We start from the raw sequence: 21,781 nt of genomic DNA, 5'->3' as shown, positions 1-21,781 counted from the left end.
GGTACAGTAGGGCTCAGGCAAAAATCGGTAGTCAAAAAACAGGCCAGGAGGTCAAAAACACAGAGGAGCAGGTAGACATGATCAGGGACAAAAAACAGGACAGAAAAAACTTCACAAAAACTGATGAACAAAGGGACAAGGGAAATCCAGGCAGAGGTTGCAAAAGGCACAATTCAAAATAGCAGGCAGGCAAAAAACAGGGACAAAAAAATGGACAGAAAAACTTGACAAAAAACAAGGAGAAATTCAGGCAGGGGGACTCAAGCGACCCAATACCAATGAGTTGTAGTGAGGTGAGGAAAGTCTACTAGGGACAGTCTGGCAAATGGAGTAGCTCTAAACAGTTCTTAAAAAGCCCTGGCTGATGGGAGAGGAGTGGTAGCAGGTGTGGGAGTGCTGCTTCAGGAAATGGCCTTCAGCAAGGCAAGACTGAATTTCTGTCCTGGATTCGGCCTGGAGCCGGCATGGAAGTCCCACAATCTAAGGCATGGGTGGACTGGGCCAGACTGTGACACAGTTAGGGGTTAGGTAGCTTGCACAAGGGCACTTCAGCCCAAGGCTGCCCCATGTTAACCTAATTGCATGTCTGGTTTGGATCCCATGGTGATGTACATTCCTCAGTCATGTCTGTGAAGATTCTCAGTCATCCAGGTCATGGTAAACTGTGGGTGGTAAGAGAGCAACTGGACTTGCTTGAAGATTCTTGAAGACGTTTCACCTTTCATCCGAAAGGCTTCTTCAGTTCTGTCTGACTGGTAGGGAGCATCAGGTATTTATCCTCTCATGGATGAAAAGCTCATCTAAGGTGTCATTGAGTCATCCTGTTGGTGTGGGTCACTGGGGGCTGGTTGTGAACGGCCTCGAGAGAGTCGTTAGAATGATCAATGGATTGCCCGTTAGGGTGATCAATGAAATGCTGATTGTCTCTGTCCTCCTGTGAGTCACTGAAAACAGCTGGGTTTTGGTGTGCATTCAGTTGTCTGGGAAGTGTGCCAAGGACTGCATTGTAGGTGGCTGATAAATGATGTCTTAGACCCCCACCTCTGTTCAGTGATGGCCATTCCAGGTTGACAAAAATGGCTTCTTTAACTCCTCGCTCATACCAACGATCCTCTCTGGCTAAAATGCATACGTTGCAATCCTGAAATGAGTGTCCTTTGTTGTTAAGATGAAGGTAGACAGCAAAGTCCTGGCCTGAGGAACTGGCTCTCCTGTGTTGAGCCATGCGCCTGTAAAGCGGTTGTTTTGTCTCCCCAATTTACAAGTCCGTGCATTCCTCACTGCACTGAATGGCATACACTATGTTGTCCTGTTTGTGTCTGGGTATTCTGTCCTTAGGGTGGACCAGTTTCTGCTTCAGAGTGTTACTGGGTCTGAAATGTACCGGAATGCTGTGTTTGTAGAAGATCCTCCTGAGTTTCTCAGATAGACCAGAAATGTAGGGAATAACAGTGTTCTTGCATTTGTTCCTGTTATCCTCCTTGTCCGTTATGTTCCTTTTTCTGCTCTTGAGGAAAGACCAGTTGGGATACCCGCAGTTCTGAAGTGCTTTCTTGATGTGATTCCGCTCCTTCTCTTTTCCCTCTACCGTTGTAGGGATATTCTAAGCCCTGTGTTGCAAGGTCCTAATGACCCCTAATTTGTGTTCCAGTGGGTGGTGAGAGTCAAAGAGTAGGTACTGGTCTGTGTGTGTGGGTTTCCGGTAGACCTCGATGCTCAGGCTTTTGTCTTGTCTAATGTGTACATCACAATCCAAGAAGGCTAGATTATTCCCACTGACGTCCTTCCGAGTGAAGTTGATGTTAATATCCACTGCATTGATGTGCTTAGAGAAGGCTTCCACCTCATGGGTTTTGATCTTAACCCAGGTGTCATCCACATATCTGAACCAGTGGCTGGGAGCAACTCCTGAAAAAGTGTCAAGTCAAGTTTATTTGTATAGCGCTTTTAACAATAAACATTGTCGCAAAGCAGCTTTACAGAATTTGAACGACTTAAAACATGAGCTAATTTATCCCTAATCTATCCCCAATGAGCAAGCCTTCAGTGGTCAAGTGGTCAAAGCTTTATGTTCCACTTCCTCCATGTAAAGGTTGGCCACAATAGGGGATACCAGTGAGCCCATGGCGCATCCATGCTTCTGTCTGTAGAAACTTTCATTAAACTGGAAATAAGTGGTAGTCAGGTAGAGGTCAAGCAGAGTGCAAATCTGGTCCGTGGTGAGGTTCGTTCTATCCAATAAGGTGCTGTCTCAAAGGAGTCGTTTTCTAACAGATTCAACTGCTTCTGTTCACCCACAGTTTACATTCCTCAGTCCTGGGTTTCGGCACCAGTGTAACAACTTTTTAACTTTGGTAAAAACAGAGGAATGGGAAGCAGGGTTCAGAACAGGTTAGTTCTTTTATTTTCATACACTTTTCAGTGACAAACACACGCAACGGCGTGTCACAACTCTCTCATTCCTGACTGTCTGAAAGACATACCGAGACACAGGTTAATAGACAACCAGTAATTTGACACAGGTGCACCTCATCACATGTTACCTGCTGGTTCAACCTGCCTCCTCACCTTTCACAGCTGACGCTCAATCACGATTGATAATTGCAGCATCCCAGCAATTATGGAAAGCATATATTTAATTGAAAATGGTACAAAGACAACATATCAAATGTTGATATTGAGATTTTATTTGTTTATAAAAATATCTGCTCATTTTGAGTTTGATGTCAGCATCATGTATGTAAAAAAAAAAATTAACATCTTACAATATTGTTTGGAAGTCTAGAATAAGATATTTTATTTTACAAAAAGTAACATCTCCTATATTGTTTTAGCAATAAAAAGCTGTATAAATTATGGTGTGCAAATAGTGGTGTCCTTGGGGTTGTTGAGACATGGAGGGCTGGGAATACCATCTTGCCAACAGTTCAGGTAGGAGTCCTTTGAGAGTAAATGCTTTGGCTCTTGCGACATTCTGTTGTGTGGTTGTCTTTTTTTTTTTTCTCTCTAAACTGTTCTTCCGTGTCAGGACTCTTGGGGGGGCAAGAAGGTATATTCCAACATGTAGCTAACGCTAGGCCACAAATCTGCACCATCACTCCAATCATTTCGAGGAATTTTGTATGGATCATAACCACTAATAAACTCTAATTTCTCCATATATCTATCCTTTGCTTCTTTCTGACAAAGATTATCCAAGTAATACGGTAGTACAGCTTTTTTTTTTTTGGCTGTAGTTTTCTTCAGGCAATAGACACCGGACATGTTCGCTTGGCTTCAGTATGTGAACAGTATGTAAGCAAAGTTTGCTTGTCCCCCCAGGCATAGCCTAGCTACAGTTGCTAAGGTAAATGTGATGTCAGTGCAAGGGTGCTTGCCCACGCACTGAAGTGTCATGGTATCAGTGCAACAGCAAACTGCTTGAGGGCGTTTTGTTGTGGTTGGGAATTTCCCAGGGGTATTTCTGGTCTGCCTGAGTGCATCATGGCAGCAAACCAGTCCAAAACACTGATTTTCCTTCAACATATGGCCCAAACATCACAAGGTAGAAATCTGACGTGATTTTTCAGCAAGTGTCTGAGTAAAAAAAAATAGCGTGTTGGCAAATTTAGAGTGTGTGGGCATGAAATTAAAGCGCATCAGCCCTGAAACACAAAAGTGCTCTGGGGAGAACACTGCCACTGTGTTGCATCATGTCTACTTTTAACAACACACTCTGTAAACGTTTGGGAAGGTCTCATTGTTCTCATGAACAGCAACTTGGCTAGTTATAAATGAGTCTGGTTTCTCATGGTACAGCTGTTGGAGCAACTGCTTCGTTGATGCTCTGGGTTTATTTTATTTTAACTTGCATTTGTGGATGCAGTAATGACGTGTTTTCACAGACAATGTTTTTTTCTGAAGTGTTCCTGAGCCCATACAGTGATTTACACAACAGACACATTTCTGCTTTTAATACAGTGTCGCCTGAAGATTACAGGCATCCAATGTCAGTTTTCAGCCTTGTCTCTTGCATACAGAGATCTCCAGATTCTCTGAATCTTTTAATGATATTATGTACCATAGATGATGTGATCCCCAAATTCTTTGCAGTTTTACATTGAGGAACGTTATTCTTAAATTGTTGCACTGTTTGCCCACGCAGTCTTTCACAGAGTGGTGAACCCCTCCCTATCTTTACTTCTGAGAGACTCTGCCTCTCTGGGATGCTCTTTTAATACCCAATCATGTTACTAACATGTTGCCAATTAACCAAATTATTTTATAAAATTATTATTATTTTTTTAGCATTACACAACTTTTTCATTCTTTTGTTGCCCCGTCCCAACGTTTCTGAAATGTGTTGCTGACAGGGCAGGAATTTCACGAGGGCCATGGCTCTTGTGCCCTCTCAATTTGGCCTTGTGCCCTTGGAAAAAAAATATCTGCCATAAGGCCACAGTGGCCTTGATGCCCTGCGGTTTTGTAGTCTGCCTCGTGACTGCCAATAGGCTTTAACATCACCTGTGTCTATTGAGAAAAAAATACGTCTTTTGATGACAGTCTGGGTTCTTATTGGGCAACTCATCAGTGGTGGATCAGACTTGAGCTTGGCATGAACTGCTCTGACGTGCTATAATGACACCAATCTATCACCAGCCAACCAGGAGACTTAATCAAACGCATCCCCCGCCCACTTGTGTCTGCGTCTGAGACGTTGAATTTTCACAGAAGGAGGGAAGAAGTTGACTGAGGTAAGACTGTGTGATAAATTAATGAACGAATAAGATAGGAATTTCAACATATAGGGCTTAAGTTTGTTACCATTAAATAAGCATTGCTTGTACAGTAACGTTATGTCGTTATAACGTTGACCCACTTTTAACGTGCCGAGTACCGACTATAGCCGCTAACAAATGCTAATTAGCTTGCTGTCAAGTTTTTCCTTTGTCGAGCTTTAAGCGTAAGGTCATGGATGTTACTACTGCTTGTTCCTGCCGTAATATGATGCGTGATGTGTGCTGTTGTCTGTTCATAGCCACTTTTTTAATCTATGCAGTTAGCATTGTTTTGTTACTAGTATTGTATGTTTTCTTTTGAACTTTGGGGTTAACAGTGTAATAGTGTTGCAGTGTTCTGCAAATTTGCAATTTAATATTTCAGATCTTGAGATATGAAAGTGCTATTTTAAAAAATAAAAGGTCAGAAATGTTTTCTTTGTCATCTATTTAGTTCATTTTATTTCCTCAATAATTTTTCTTGATTGAGAAATTGGTCTGGGCTCTTATGGGTTAATCAGTAGCCTGCATGCTAGTATATGTTCCATTTACAGTCAAACATTTTGATGTACTCCAGGCTCAATTTTGATTAATCAAAAATCTGCGTAGTAGTACAGTAGTCTGAAGATGCTCTTGCACATTCGATGTCAATTGAACAAAAATTATGAAAGGATATAGTTTTAATAAGTTTTACAATTTTTGAAGTGAGTGATGGATTGATGAGTTTAGATATGTTCAATATTTTCTTATCTTCAGGCATAAGTGTAGGAGATGTTTCTTTACCTGCTTGATAGTTTCGACTGAAACTCCAATCTTCCTCAGAAGAGTCATTAGTCCTTAAATTTAATTAATTATAGACGTGAACTTAAAATCATTGTTTTATTTCATGGCCTTGGTGCCCTGGCTTTTGGCCTTCGTGCCCTCAAAAAATTGACAGCACAAAAGGCCAAGTGGCCTTGCCCCTAAAATGACGAAATTCCAGGCCTGGTTGCGAACATCAAGTTCAAAACGAACACATTTTTCAAAAAACAGTTTCTCAGTTTCAACATTTGATATGTTGTCTTGGTACTATTTTCAATGAAATACAGGGTTTCCATGATTTGCAAATCTTTGCATTCTGTTTTTATTTATGTTTTACACAGCATCACAAATTTTTTTTGGAACTGGGGTTCTAATTAGCTGAATTGACTGGGTAGATTTATTTTTTATTTTTGGCTACACGTTAGTATAAAGAACTTCAAACATATTCAAAAGTTGGTTAAGTTTTTGTATGATGTCTGGATTGTCATTATAAATAACTGTGATGCCTTCTCTACCAGTTAGATGAGGCTAATGCATACAGTATAGCTGAGGATGAAGCGTATAGCTTCATTTAAATGCGACATACTCGTTTGGTTTGATCCACATTTCCGTTTAACATAGTACATTGAACTCATGCAGCAGTACTACACTGATAGTGTTATAGTTAAATTATTACTTGTATGGTGGTAATTAAGGACAATTAAATACATTGTTCTCCATGGGCCCTTCTAAAGTGGTGCACCGCTACATTATAATTCTGGCCCGCCGCCACCCTTCCCGTGGTCAAAAAAAAAAAAGTAACTTCATCATTATACACCAAATAAATCGTATTCACTTTCTTATAATTTTTTAACTATTTAACACACAGAAGACCATTAAACAAATGCATGCGGGGCTACCTGAAGTGGCCACGCGATTGCAATAGAAAAACATCCAGCCGACTGCATACAGATATACGAGGGCATTCTACAGTTAAAACGATCGAAATTCGCACAAGTATTTGGAAGCAGACAACTTGCAGTAGCTGGAAGAGGTAAATTTGCTCTTTATTGAATCAATAATTTCAGACTAACGTGACCAAATATTGTTGAATTTCATAGACAGGAACAGTTTATGAAAAACAATAACGTTATCATTAAATTTCAGTGACAAAAATATCCAGTCAAATTTCTCATGAAATTGTGTATGCAATAGGGTTGGGCGGTATTACGGTAAGAAGGTATCCCGAGGTATCCAAAAGTACCAACGGTATCGGTCTCATTACCGTCATTTTTAAAAAATATATAATATCTAAATAAATATGGAGTACATGAGGTCATAATATAAAATAATAAATTGAAGATCATCCCGAATAACTGTGTGATCATATTTTCACTAATTCTATCAATTTCCTAAAGAAGTTCTCATCGCGTGCAGGGTTGTTTATGTCGTTACCATGGCAACCCTGCGTGACATTTGGAGTCTGACAGAAAGCTTCGCAAGAGACTGAGACCGGGGGTGTCATGGCTCAGATGGCTAAGGCACCGTACCATAAATCCGGGAACCCGGGTTCGATTCCGACCCGAGGTTATTTCCCGATCCCGTCTCTCTCTCTCCCCCGCTCATTTCCTGTCTCTCTATACTGTCCTATCTAAAAAAAAAAAAAAAAGAGACTGAGACCGCGGTTGAAAGATGGCAAGTCAAGATAACGAGTTAGTGGCAAAAAAAAATACAACATCGGCAGTGTGGCAGTATTTTGGTTTCAAACCAAACGAAAAATCTAATATGTCCCCTAAGGCACACCATAGCCTGGGGTACTCCACTTCCACGAGATCTCTCCAATGAGTTGTGTTTTGAGTAGGTTACATGAGTAACAACAAGGTAAAATAATATAACGTATGACATTTGGGATGTGGGTAATAAACGTTTGAAATGTCATCTACTGAAGAAACGGAAGAAAACATCGTAGCGTGAACTGTTAGGTTTCTGGTGGGAATTAGCAATGCGCTTGCTATCTTTGTTGGGTGTGTTAAACCGTATGGATTTAAGTGGAATAATTGTAAGGAGTTATGTGATCAAGACAACGTTTTAAGCAAGGTAAGGCCATTTGATTATTAATTTCCCCGCCATGGCATGACGTGGGCCCATATGATTTTGCCTTGTGCAGCTATCACGCATTTGAATTAGGTTCGCCTCATTTGCGCTGAAGAATATGGTTTATCGCGCAGTCTAAACGGACCTGGGTGTTGGTTGATTCTTTTTCTTTTTTTTATTTCCCATGCTTGAAAGGGTATGATCCTGCTCATCGTGTACTTTTTTTTGATGGAGTAGGTGAAATAGTGCTGCAAATGGCGTTTCAACGCAGACATGTGTAAACGACAGTTGAATGCTATTTTCAAGATGAAGGAAGAGTTGCGTGATGCTTTGAAATATCTCTCAATCCATTCATCAATGCACAAAATTCGCTTTGCTGCTTAATCCATACCACAATGCACACAATTCGCTATGCTGCTTTTAAATAGTACATTTGAGGCATAGGCGCACGTTACACAGTAGGCCGAAACAAAATATTATTTTTTTCTCGGTAATACCGTATACCCCGGGAAAACACAGAGACAGTTTAAAGGTATCAAAATTTGGATACCGCCCAACCCTAGTATGCAAATTTCATTACTTCCGGTTAATTGAAAAAGCAAAACACAGCTTTGAGCGAAAGCATGTCCATGAAATTTTTTTATGGAGATTATCGCTGTCGTATGTATTTGCATGGAAGTTCATTTATTTTTCACACAGAAAAAATAATTTCAGAAACTGAAATTTACATGTAAACATATGCTATGTCATACTCGTTTCGCTCAATACATTACGGATTCTGCATTTTGTAATTACCGCAGCTTTTGGATTGCAGCATGTGTAGGAGGTTCACTGTTCATTGCAAAAATAAAATGTTTATTACATTAAAATAATGCAATTTTAGAACATGATTTGGCATAGGATCAATAAATAATTATCAACTGCTCCAGAAATAATCAAGAATGTATGTTTATATTTGAAACTGACAGCATATTTGCAGCTTTTCAGCGATATTGTGATGCGTGAAAATTTGCTCCTTATTTTTAGCATTAAGATGCTAGAGGTTAGACAGTGCACATCAAAAAAAAAAATCTGTCAACCTCTAGCTGGCTGGAGTATTGTTGTCTAAACTTAAAAAAATGGTGGATTTCAATCAAGTGAGATCTGAAAATGGATTTGCGCCAATGGCTGGTGAAAAAGGGGGAGAAAAGGGTTAATGAAGAGGCTGCATCAAATCCACCTAAACAGAAGGCAGTCAGTACTTGTGATGGAAGCCCATCAGGAGACAGGCGCATCAGTCTCAACTGAAATGTCACTGTTATGAGTCTCACATTGACAATAAAGATGATATGTACAGTAAGAATGTTTTTTTTTTTTTTGTAAAATGATTTAGCATTTCCTATACATTTATTGGCCAGCTTCACTGTCAAAAAAGCCCAAAGTCCATCAGCTCCAGGGGGGCTTTGCCTCCCTGGCCCCACACCGGGGCTCCGCCACCACCTTTTTATTTTTGAAAAGTGGAGAACCCTGAAATAAGTACATAAGATCAAAATAAAACATTACTATAAGATTGTTTTAATATATGTGGTCATATATGAACAATAAGGATAAAAGTACAGGTTATTTTCAGCAAACACAATAATAAGTATATTTAATTTGACAACTTTTAAATCATGGAATGTCTCTGACTTGGTGTACTTGTGGGACTGAAATGTAACTGAATAAGTCAACATTTTTCCACACTGTGAGCAGTGATCTGGCTTGTCTCCTGTGTGAATGCACTGGTATATTTGGAGATGGCTCTGTGTAGTAAAACTCTTCCCACAGTGTGAGCAGTAATATGGCTTCTCTCCTTTGTGAACATGCTGGTGTATTTGGAGACTGCTCTCATGAGAAGAACTTTTTTCACACTGTGAGCAGTGATGCGTGTTGGAGCCAGTATTTACTCTTTGTGTTAGTGTGTGTGTGCACCTTCTACTGGCCTGGAGTGTATTGTGTCCAGGGGAACGATAAATACCTAGCTAGGAAAGGACCAGGTGTGGCTGATTGGAGGCAACAGCTTCTTATGTCTGTCTCCTGCTGTGCTCCAGTTTATCATCTTGTAGGAGTGTAATGGTACATGTATTCGTACCGCACTGTTTCGGTACAGGACTTTCGGTATGGTGCAGATGTGTACCGAATGCAATTTTTAACAGTAATTAACATAATTTAACTGTAATACATATGTTGTTAGCATGAAGAACTTCAAACGTATTGAATTTATGTCCAGGTTTTTGTGTTACACCTAGATAATCATTATAAATAACCCCGACGCCTCCTCCTCTACCAGTTAGACAAGGCTGGTGTGTATATAACTGTAACCAGGATGACTAGTTGCATTTAATGCTGTACACTCATTTGTTTTAATCCATGTTTCTCTTAAACAGTACATTAAACTCCTGATCAGTGATACGTTCATTAACAATTAGCGCTTCAGATATAAGAGATCTAATATTTAATCGTTCTACGTTTAGATCAAAGGTGCTGGCAGTGGCTGTACAGTCAGTATGATCTAATTTTATATTAATTAGATTACTAGAACAAACTGAGTATTTCTCCTTTTTTGTATCGCTCGGGGAACAGACACAGACTCGACATAGTGGAACCTGAGTGATGGCTCTGTGCAGCTAGCAGACAGTCCGTTTAGTCTGTTTGTCTGCTCCCTGTCCTTGGCTCTGGATTGTCACAGATTAACTAGGCCTCTTCTGAGACTATGAGCTATGCTGTGAGAAATGAGAGCAGCACCTTCCCGAGTGGGATGGATACCGTCCTGCCCTAACAAATTTGTTGTTTGAGCTTTAGGTGTGTGAAGACATGAACACAGAGACATCCAAAGATGGAGGGACGTCAGAAGTCCGTGTGAAGAAAGAGGAGACGCTGGAGCTGAATATCTCCAACCATGGAGATGACCTTGACAACCCACCTGAATGTCTTTCCATTAACATGGAAGATCATGACAATAAAGACCACCTCTGTAAGACATCAGCCCTCTCTGGTGCTCAGTAACACTCACTGTTTATTCTACCCTACACACTAACTAGTGCACTTAAAGTCCAATACAGTACATTTGGGATGTAGCCTCAGTCTCTGATTATTTAATCAACAAACTATGACAAAATTAAATTGAATTTGATATTTTTATTGATGGTGTGAACTTTGTCTATAGAGAGTGTAATATGGTAGGAAGGACCGAGAGAAACTAAGTAATTTTATATTAGGGCTGTCAAACGATTAAAATTTTTAATCGCGATTAAGCTCATAAAATTATGTAGTTAATCGCAAAAAAAAATCTTTAAACATCTGTTTAAATTGTACTCAAATACATTTCTACATCAGAGCAAACATTTGAATATATGCTCATCTTCTCTATGACAGACAATATATAGGCCTAATTCACAAATATTTGGCATTCGGGTTTGATATTAGATCTAGGCATGCAGCATATTCTTTCCAATGTAGCCTATCAGACATCTGTTGGGCATAGGCTATGTGCAAAATACGATTTGGAGAAATAAGACTATATTTTTTTTTTTCTCAACTGTAATAGCTGCAAGGTACATTTCGAAGAGCAAAGAGGAAGTAGTTTGACTCCTGCAAGTTCATTCAAGTGAAGCAGTAGGCTATTTGGAAATCGCTAGGCTACCTACAATCTACAGGTGGAGATAAGGGAATGTGCGCATTCCCGATCGTAGCCCATCAGATATCAACACATTTCACCCGGTAAAGTGAAAGTAAACGGAACTCACACCGCATCGCATATGCAGACTACAATTTAACTGACCATGTTGCTGGTTTATTTGACAAGCTGTAGAGCTACGTTTTACCACAAAGTTAATGTTATAACTAGCTTTATTTTGCATGCTAGTCACCCGCGAAAATCTGCATTGTTCCTTACCAAGATGAGCCCAATTCACTGTTGTTTAAATACTCTGCGATAACGCCGGCATTTTTTTTAATCGCGATCAAATGAAATTGCATTAACGCACTAATAACGCGTTAGCTTCAACAGCCCTAATATATATAATATTTATTTTAATTTCCTTAAAATACATTTGTCATTATGAAGAGATGATGTTAACCTGAACCAAAAAAGTGTGGAATATCACACCATGGGTCATGCTGTTATATAAAAATCTATGGCGGGTGATTTTTATTTTCATATAACAGAACAGCCCAAAGTGTATTATTCCCCTCATACCACAGTGATTTGCCAACAATTAAAAATTTTAATTTATTAATGAATGACACGTTGCATGTTTTATTTGTTTCTGTTTACATTTAATATTACAGAATGTCTGTCATTCTCTCCAGCCACTCCTGTGTTTTTGTTCTGAGACAAAAAAAAAATGCAAGTTCTTGTGTGACTGAGGAAACCAGAAAGCACAAACTCCTCTGTCCTGAAGACTCCCCTATCATGGGAAACTTACTGACTGATATCTGGGTCTCCTTCAGTAAATGTTAAATAAACCTGTCCTAATGTCTTCACCACATTAGAAGATTATAGGTTTTTTTTCCCACCCATTTTCTCCCCAATGTTGTCACCTGCTAGTACCCACCCACCAGCCAGGTCTCTCTAACCATGTGAGTGAAGGCTAACACATGCTTCCTCCCAGACATGTGAAGCCATCAACTTCCTCTTTTACAAATGCAGCTCATGCTCCATCAAGGGGTAGCAAAACACACCCAGAGGAAAGTGCTACGTGCTCTCTTCTCCACATGCATGAGCTCGCAGAAGACCCCAATTGGCTGTGATTAATACAGGAAAGAGAGAATGCTTCTTTAGTATTCCTCTGGAATGGGATGTTTAATAAGCACATAGGGATGTGATGGACAGGTGTCCAAATATCTGTATACGGATTTAGGGGCATCACAGGTTCTGGATTCAATTCTGAGCTCGGGTTGCTGTCTGTGTGAAGTTTTGCAAGTTTTCCCCCTGTCTGCATGGGTTTCCTCTGGGTCCACTGGTTTCTTCTTAAACAAATTGGTTATGCTTAAATTGCCACTAGATATTTTTTTTTTTTGTGATTAAATATGAATCCAAATGTATGGCATTGGAAAAAATGCCTAGATCTAGAAATGGCAGAATTGTCAGCAAGCTCAAATAAAGATGTGCATGAGACATTTTACTTATTTTTTTTAATTCTGTGCATAGTTATTTTTGTTTGTACCTGCATGTAATTTCCTGACAAATTTGGGAAATTCTGTTTCCCAGAAGATAAGGAAACAAGTAGCCAAATTTAAAACAACCATGACCCTGACCAGGCAGGTCCTAAGGATGCCGTAAATATATCACACAGTGCCACACTCATGTTAATGAACATTGTTTTATTTTGCCCTGCAAGACTGATATCTGACCACTTGTTTACTCCCACAAGGAAGTAAAAAATTTATACTCCTGTACCTCATGTCCTGTGAGATCTCAATCCTGATGGACACCTCTAGTCTCAACCAGATGCTCAATGAACCTTACTGGCAAGCTTTCTTCAGATAATCTTTGTACCATACTAATGTACTGTATATGGTCTTAGATACACACACACACTGTACATACATTTGGGCCTCATTTCTTCCTATTGTGTTTTCTCTATGCCCAGACTGTGAAGTTTGCAAATCCTTCTTCTTCAACAAATGTGAGGTTCATGGACTGCCCCTCTTCATCCCCGATACTCCTGTTCCCATGGGAGTCTCTGACCGAGCCAGACAAACTCTTCCTCCTGGGCTAGAAATCAAGAAGTCCAGTATTCCTGACGCAGGCCTGGGAGTGTTTAATAAGGGGGAGACGATTCCAGTAGGTGCACACTTTGGACCCTACCAGGGAGAGCTGGTAAACCAAGAGGAAGCCAGGAAAAGTGGAGACTCCTGGGTTGTGAGTTTCTCACAAATTTATTATAAAGACTGTATATTTGTAAGTAACAACTAGGTGAAGGTAGCTCCAGTTAATATCAATTTCTTCTTGCCAAAGATATGTGGAGTAGGGGTTTAAATCACAAGTTCCTACATCGATTCTTTTAGCCAGTGTGGTGGAAATTCACCTGTTGGTAATAGAAATACTAGTAACATCTGAAATAATGCTCAAGCAAATATTTATTTACTGTATAATTTTAAAGTAATTATTCATGAAGAATCACATAAAATCACAAGCCCAGGTAGTCATTAACATAGGTCCTCCCATAACTACTTCTAAGCATGGTCCTCTGTTACACAAGATATTATTCATCATAGTTTCCATCAACATTACATAATAGTCTGTTTTCCCAAATGCAGCTGAGAAAAACTGTACCAAGTTTTCCTTGACTCTGCTGCATCCACGGCAACATGGTAGCTTCACACAACCCCCCCCCTTACACACACACACAAAAAAAAAAAGAACTTATCCATTCACACCTTACAACAACTTTCTTTTCTAAACATTGAGGATAATCAGAGAAGCATGACACTAGAGGATTTGAACAGATACTGTTAACTATAATTAATGCTGAAGTTAATATAAAACTTGTTACCACACCAACAGGCCAATGATTTTTGATACAACAAAATTTACCACAATACGAGTTGATTTGATGCTGGGGTATGCAGTTGGTATGACATTTTACACAATCGATTTCATTTACATTAATTCACACATGCAAACAAAATATAATTTGAACATCAGTTCAGTGAGGATTAGTTAGATTTGTACAGTATATACCTGGTGTGCTATGTGCCTTATTGTGGGGAAGATGTTCCAGCCGAGCCCTCTCAGACAAGGGATGAGAGGTGTGAGAGGCACAGAAGGACTACTGGGGAGATTGTAAAACAGACAGACATTCAGCCAGAGTCTGATGTTGGACCTTTAACTGAAGCTGATTTGATGTTTTGAGTGACCTTGCTGAGGAACAGTGTTCAGACATCACATTAGACCCATGTTTTAAGAAGACATGTGAGGGTACAGTCTTTGCTCCTGCACTGGGAAAGGAGGTGTACTTGCTGCAGAATAGCCTTCTGTACAGACAGAGTGAAGAGGTTTGCAGCTTATGGTCCCACAGAAGTGCAGGAAGGAAGTGCTTGAGCTTGGTCACACTGTACCATGGGCAGGTCACTTGACTTACATGAAGTCTTTGCAAAGAATCAGTAAGCGGTTTTATTGGCCAGGGCTGTATGAAGATGTGAAGAGTTTCTGTAAGTCCTGTCCTCAGTGTCAGCTGTCAGGTGGTAAATGTTTTAATCATGCCTGTTTGATTCCCCTATACACCCCGTATACACTCCATTTGAGAGAATTAGGGTGGACATAGTTGGACCTTTAGTAGATCAAGAAATAGGTTTGTCTTGGTCATTTGCAACTATGCTACAAGATACCCTGAAGCCTTTTCTTTTAGAGAAATCACAGCCAGACATTTAGCCACTGCCATGCTCCAGCTCTTCTCTAGAGTTGGTATACCCAAGGAGGTGCTAACAGACCAAGGCCCCAGCTTTATGAGCAAGACCCTAAAGCAAGTTTATTTAATATCCTTTTTATTGCCATTGCACAATGTACAATGAAATTCTATTTCTCTAGTGAATCATATAAAAAGACATAAAAACATAAATGGGTCATAAAAAACAGACATAAAAACATAAAGATTATTATTATTATTATTATTAGTAGTAGTAGTAATAGTAATAAAACACCATAAGACAATAAAAGGTGAGGTAAAACCCATAAATGGGGGACAATCACAAGAACAATAAATAAAGTGCATATTTCACAGGACTGATCATATTGCACATCCAAAGACATATTGCACACCCCAAAAGATCAGTTCTTAGAGTTTAGTTCTCTAATACCCCTTTTCCACTAAATCAGTTCCAGGGCTGGTTCGGGGCCAGTGCTGGTGCTGGTTCACAACTCGTTCAACTTGCGAGCCAGCTGAGAACCAGTTTGCTTTTCCATAGCTCGTGGTGCTAAGGGAACCCATGTCATTACATCGCTGTATACGTCAGTTACGTTTGTATAAACCTTGGCGCGAATATCGAAGCAAAAACAACACGGAAGAAGCAGCAGCAACAACAACAACAATAATAATAATAATGGATGACCTTCGCGTTTGTACAGCTGCTGCTTCTCGTTGCTTAAAAATGGCAATCTTTTGCGGTCTTATTGTTGTTGGTCTTAACAACTCCGCCCCCCCCACTGACGTAAGCGGTTGTTTCCTCTGGTCCAGCAGAGAGTTGGTGCTAGCCTGGAACCGGTTTTTCTGGCCCCAGAGCCAGTTCTTTGTCAGTGGAAACAGAAAACCCGGTTCCAAACTAAGCACTGGCCCCGAACCAGCCCTGGAACTGCTTTGGTGGAAAAGGGGCATAAGAGCACTTGGATAAAAACTGTTCTTAAGTTTGGAGGTGTGAGTTTTTAAGGACGTGAAGCACCTCCCAGAGGAGGGCAACAGAATGGAAAGATGGTAACCAGGGTGTGATAAGTCTCTAATGATGTTGGTTGCGCGGCGGAAGCACCATGTCCTGTAGTGTTTGTAACGGAGTTCCAATGATTTTCTGTGCTGCTGTGATTACTCTCTGCAGGGCCTTCTTGTCAGCTGCTGTGCAGCTCACAAACCACACCAGCATCCCATAGGTGAGAATGTTTTCAATAGAACAGCGATAGAATGAAAGAAGCAGCTGATGTGATATGTCCAGTGTTTTCAATGTCCGAAGGAAATACAGACGCTGCTGTGCTTTCTTCACCAGGGCAGTCATATTTGTAGACCATGTGAGGTCTTGTGATGTATGTGCCCAGAAATTTATATGAGGACATACACTGAACTGCATCACCCCTAATGTATAGGGGAACAGGGCCTTCACATTGTCTCCTGAAATCAATGATCATCTCCTTGGTTTTGGAGATGTTGAGTGCCATATTATAGCTGGAGACTTTAATAAGACCAATCTTAAGACTGTACTCCTGAAGTTTCACCAGCATGTGAAGTGTCCAACAAGAGGGGAAAGGACTCTCGATCATGTGTACTCCAACATCAAACACAGTTACAGAGCCATGCCCCTCCCCCACCTTGGACAGTCAGATCATCTTTCCTTGCTGCTCATCCTGCATATGCTCATCCCTGCATACCCCCCCCCCAGATGATGCAGATTCAGGCCCACCACAAAGACTGTAACAACTTGGCCTGAGAATGCACTCAACGAACTCCAGGACTGCTTTCAACACAGTGACTGGGACCTATTTGAACATCAGGACCTGGAAACGTTCACAGAGACAGTTTTGGACTACATCAAGTTCTGTATGGGAACTGTATCTGTGGACAAAACCATCTGGGTTTTTCCAAATCAGAAACCCTGGATGACCAGCCAGGTTCGCTCACTCCTCAAGGCCCGCAACACTGCCTTCAGGTCAGGCGACAGAGTCCTTTACAGCACGACTCGAGTTGATCTGAAGAAAGGGATTAAAAAAGCCGAAGCGGACTATAATAGCCAGGTCCCCAAATTGAAAAAGGGCTTTAAATAAGAAGGTGTAGGCATTTTTGAGGAAAAGTAATTCAAGTGTTGTTTCTATATGATTTTTGGGTGCTGAATCCATTTCTGCCATATAACATTCTCTAAAAGTTACGGTTTAGCCGTAAACGACAAAACATACATGGCCGCCGGTGTATTTTGTGTTTGTGCAATAACTTTGGAATGGATGGATGGATTTGCACCAAATCTTGTGTGTTAATACTCTGAAATAGATACATGAACTGACAAAATTTTGGAGACCAACTCTTTCAAGATGGCCGACTTTCAAGGTGGCTGACTTTTTGTTTGCGCAATAACTTTGGAACGGGTTGACAGATTTGCACGAAATCTTGTGTGTTAACACTCTATAATAGGTACATTAACTGATTAAATTTTGGAGGCCAACGCTATCAAGATGGCCGACTGTCAATGTGGCCGATTTTTTGCTTGCGTGATAACTTTTAAATGGGTGGACGGATTTGCACCAAATTGATAAGTACATGAACTGAGACTCAAATGGTCAAGATGGCAGTAGCTTTATGTACTACCCTGAGTTTTTTTTTTTTTTTTTTTTTTTTGCGGGGGGACAAAAAAACAACAAAAAAGGCAAAAATAAATAAAAATAAAATAAACATGGCTGGCAAAACTTTATAATGCATTTACTGTAGTTTAACCATTGCTCAATAAAACTAAACTATACATCCACAGGTTTTCAAACATGTTGATAATGAAAACCTATATCCATGAAAACTATGTGCATGACAAGAACAGTAATATCATAAACGTGAACATTTGAACGTAAACCTAGCCTATTGGCCTATTAAATCTAATCCAGGCCTTGGATAGTTTTCAACAATAAACAAAAAGAAGACACGGTAGTGCTTGGGTGGCCAACCTGCAGCTCTTTGCCCGGTGTCATGCGGCTCTTATGTTCATATCGAAGTTTGTGTTTGCCGAATCAACGTCAACCGGTTAATTTTTTTTTGGTTGTCGGTTAAACTAGAGACAATTCCCCTGTGGGAAATTGTGAGAGTGATGCAGTGAACTGTGTGAATGTGTCTCTCTGAGAGGGAGTAGTCCCTCCCTCATGTGTGTGAGAGAGGGAGCAGCCCCTCCCTCATATATATATATATATATATATATATATATATATATATATATATATATATATATATATATATGTATATATATATATATATATGTATATATATATATGTGTGTGTGTGTGTGAGAGAGAGAGAGAGAGGGAGCAGCCCCTCCCTCATATGCGTGTGTGTGTGTGAGAGAGAGAGGGAGCAGCCCCTCCCTCGTGTGTGTGAGAGAGAGAGCGAGCAGCCCCTCCCCCATCCGCGCGCTGCGAGCAGAGACAGAGTGTGAAATTTAAGTGTTTTTTAATTTTTAAGAGTGTTTTATTGTAATTTTTTTAAAAGTTTTAATTCTGTATTAAAATTACTAAACAAGCAAATGCCGCCACAATCCACGAAACACAGGAAGCACGAGAAGAAAACAGCAAATCATAAAGCCACGCACATCCGCGCAGCTTCCGCGAAAACGTGCGCAGCCCTCTGATCCACCGCCCTCCCCCCACACTTCCCATGCCCCACGGACCGCAACAGCGTGAGATAATCGCTAAGTTTTTGGGCAAGGTGTATCTTGTGTCAAGTAGCCTCTCAAAATGGCAATGAAAAAATGCACAGCAAAACGAAAATATGAAGACGAACATAGGACATTTTTAACAGAGTGGGAGAGTTTGTACTTTTTTGTTGAAGGTAATGGCAAGCCATTCTGCCTTATACGTCAGTCGTCATTAGCTCATTTCAAAGCTTCCAATCTTCAGCGCCACTTCAGCTCACTTCATGCTAACATCGACAAGGAATTTCCAAAAGGGATTGAACTTCACAAGAACAAGTTGGTAGCTCAAGTGAGTAGGACGCTTCTTTGCTTTGCTCCTGCTTTGCTCCTGCTTGATCTTTATTTTACTTTGCTTTCTCATTTAATTTCCACTATTTTTTCATTTTATTTTTCATCTTTATAAGCTTTTAATTTAATTTTAATTTCATTTCCACTTTTTTTTTTCATTTTATTTTTCATCTTTATAAGATAAGTTAGCTTTTAAAACAAAATGCCAGGGGGCAAAAAATCCAGGAGATCCTGCAGAAAATGCACAGAACTAGAACAGAGGATTTCTATCCTGGAATCAAAGATTGATGCTCTGCCAAAGATGGACGAATTAAGAGCGATATCTCAGGAAAGGAGTACAGAAACAGTGGCTGAAAATGCAGAGAATGCACCCCGACAGGCCGATGGCATTGCAGATCGAGTGGGGATGGGGGCAAAATGTGAGTACAGAAAACTGGCACATGATGGGTGGCAGGCCCAAAAATAAAAACAGAAGAGTAATTACCTCAACACCAGCTCATTCTGATACTATGCAACCCATGCTCCACAGCCATGCTATTAGAAATAGAGCTAGGTCTACAAATTACAATAGGATTTACAATCCTATGGAAAATCCACAGCCCATAAGGCTTCAGAACAAATTTGAATGCCTCAGGGATGTGGAAGCGGAATTTTCAGGCGGACAAGCACATCATAGAAAGAGATCGCACCACAACCGAAGAGCTGTGGGAAGAGGCAAAAAGCAGCTCGTAACACCACCTGATCCCACAACCCTTGTTCTTGGTGATTCCACTGTAAGACATTTGAAAGGACATGGGATGATTATTTGCTGCCTTCCAAATGCATCCGTCTCTGACACCAAAGACAGCATTTTGAAGTTCATGTCCGAGCATAAAACTATCAAACATATTGTTGTGCATGTGGGAGCAAATGATGTTTTCAGAGAACAGCTGTTTGTCCAAGATGATTTCAGAAAGCTTTTTTCTGATCTCTATAAGACTGGAATACAATCTTTATCAGTGGCCCACTCCCTGCAAGGGGAAGCTTTGCATTTACTCGACTCTTCAGTCTTAACACCTGGCTTGGAAAAACTTGTTTTTCATCTGGTATGAACTTCATAGACAATTTTAACCTTTTCTGGAATCGCAGAGAATTCTTCAAGCCAAATAGCACTGAACTCAGCTGGATTGGGACCAAAGTCTTAGCAGATCATTATAGACTTGCAATTTTCTCTCAGCCAACATTGAGGAAAACAGTTGATAAGATGTCGCAGACTGACCTAGTTAATATCAACAATACCTCTGCAAAGCCAAAACAATCATCTATGCAAGTCTTCACCAAGGACACACAGCCATCTGGGGCAGACTGCCAAGAACCATCTGGGGCAGACTGCCAAGGACATCAACAATCACACGGAGAATGTGAGCATGCGATTTTATCATGCGATTCCATCCAGATTGAGAACCTGACTAAAGATAATCATGTCAAGGCTGCATCATCCACATCTCGACCCCATGCAAGTATCACAGAGACAGTCATGGAGACACTTACAAAGACCTCACCAAAGTCTCGCTCTTCTGATTTTATTGTACCATCTCCATCTCCCCCTGCATGGATTTCCCTAATAGTATGCAGAGACTGCTGCCAATGGCTACACTCTCTTTTTCAGCCCAAATCTGTCGCGACAAGCAGTGTACCCAGTTCATCAAAAATTAACCAACAGATTGAACTGTGTTCGCCCAGGACTTTCAGCTGGTTACCAATCTTTTTCACCATCTAAAAGATACATGACATCTCCAATTCTTTCACCGTCAAACCAAATGGAACATACAGAAAGTCTTGTATGATGTGCTGTGGGTCCCTGCATTGGGTGTAGTTTTGAAAACAAGCTGGGACCCAGTATGCCTATGCCATTCTCTATTCCTGTGTTGATAAGAAATAGAAAACATAGAGCATATTTAACCCAGGGGGTAAACCAGTCTAGTCTCCTTCCTGTTTCAAAACAATATCAGAATGCCCAAGCGGATATTACTTCTAGACTTTCTGTAAAGCTAGCTCTTCTGAACGTTAGATCACTTTCAAACAAGTCATTTTTAATTAATGATCTTATCTGCAAACACAATCTTGATTTTTTGCTTCTAACTGAAACTTGGCTGGATCAAGCAAATAGTGCTACCACCCTTATTGAAGCAACTCCCCCAAATTTTAATTTTATGAATGTTACCCGACAGGGGAAAGGTGGAGGGATCGCAAATATATTCAAAGTCTCTTTTCAATGTAAACAATCCTCACTTGGTGATTTTACATCCTTTGAACACTTATGTGCACTTGTTACATGCTCTCCTAACATATTATTAACTATTTACAGGCCTCCGAGACATTCAGCCAAAGTTTTTCTGGAAGAGTTTGGTGAACTGTTGTCAGTCATTTGCTTAGAGTTTGACTGTCTTATTATATCTGGGGATTTTAACTTGCATGTAGATAATCCTGAAAACACTTATGCCAGAGAACTACTTGCACTTATTGACAACTTCAACCTAGTACAACATGTACAGGGGCTGACCCACTCTCGTGGTCATACCCTTGACCTCGTCATCACAAAGGGTCTTACTGTTTCTACTACTGTTGTTGACCTGGCCTTATCTGATCATTTTTGTGTTTTCTCTGATGTTTCTATGTCTCCTCACATTCAGAACAGCTCAACGACTATGGGTAGGAGAGTCATAAATGACAACACGTGTTCTCTTTGAGCAAGCTCTCTCTGGGATCTCAACCAA

The 21,781-nt window shown here is 40.3% G+C and overlaps 1 protein-coding gene across 7 annotated transcripts in view; it reads left to right on the top strand.

The window, feature by feature from the left end:
• The window catches only part of LOC132865862 (zinc finger protein 271-like), a 108,723-nt gene that overhangs the window by 40,053 nt on the left and 46,889 nt on the right, over positions 1-21,781 (top strand). For 5 of the 7 annotated variants that reach the window (XM_060898361.1, XM_060898362.1, XM_060898358.1 and 2 more), the window contains 2 exons: positions 10,452-10,623; positions 13,244-13,515. In XM_060898361.1, the coding sequence (XP_060754344.1) occupies positions 10,464-10,623; positions 13,244-13,515 (432 nt within the window). In that variant the 5' untranslated portion in view covers positions 10,452-10,463. Of the gene's footprint in view, positions 1-10,451; positions 10,624-13,024; positions 13,122-13,243; positions 13,516-21,781 lie in introns of those variants that run through there. The other 2 variants (XM_060898363.1, XM_060898364.1) reach the window with 2 other exon arrangements.

Source organism: Neoarius graeffei, chromosome 18 (genome assembly GCF_027579695.1).
Source record: "Neoarius graeffei isolate fNeoGra1 chromosome 18, fNeoGra1.pri, whole genome shotgun sequence".
Classification (NCBI taxonomy): domain Eukaryota; kingdom Metazoa; phylum Chordata; class Actinopteri; order Siluriformes; family Ariidae; genus Neoarius; species Neoarius graeffei.
This window is presented reverse-complemented; position numbering and strand designations above follow the sequence as displayed.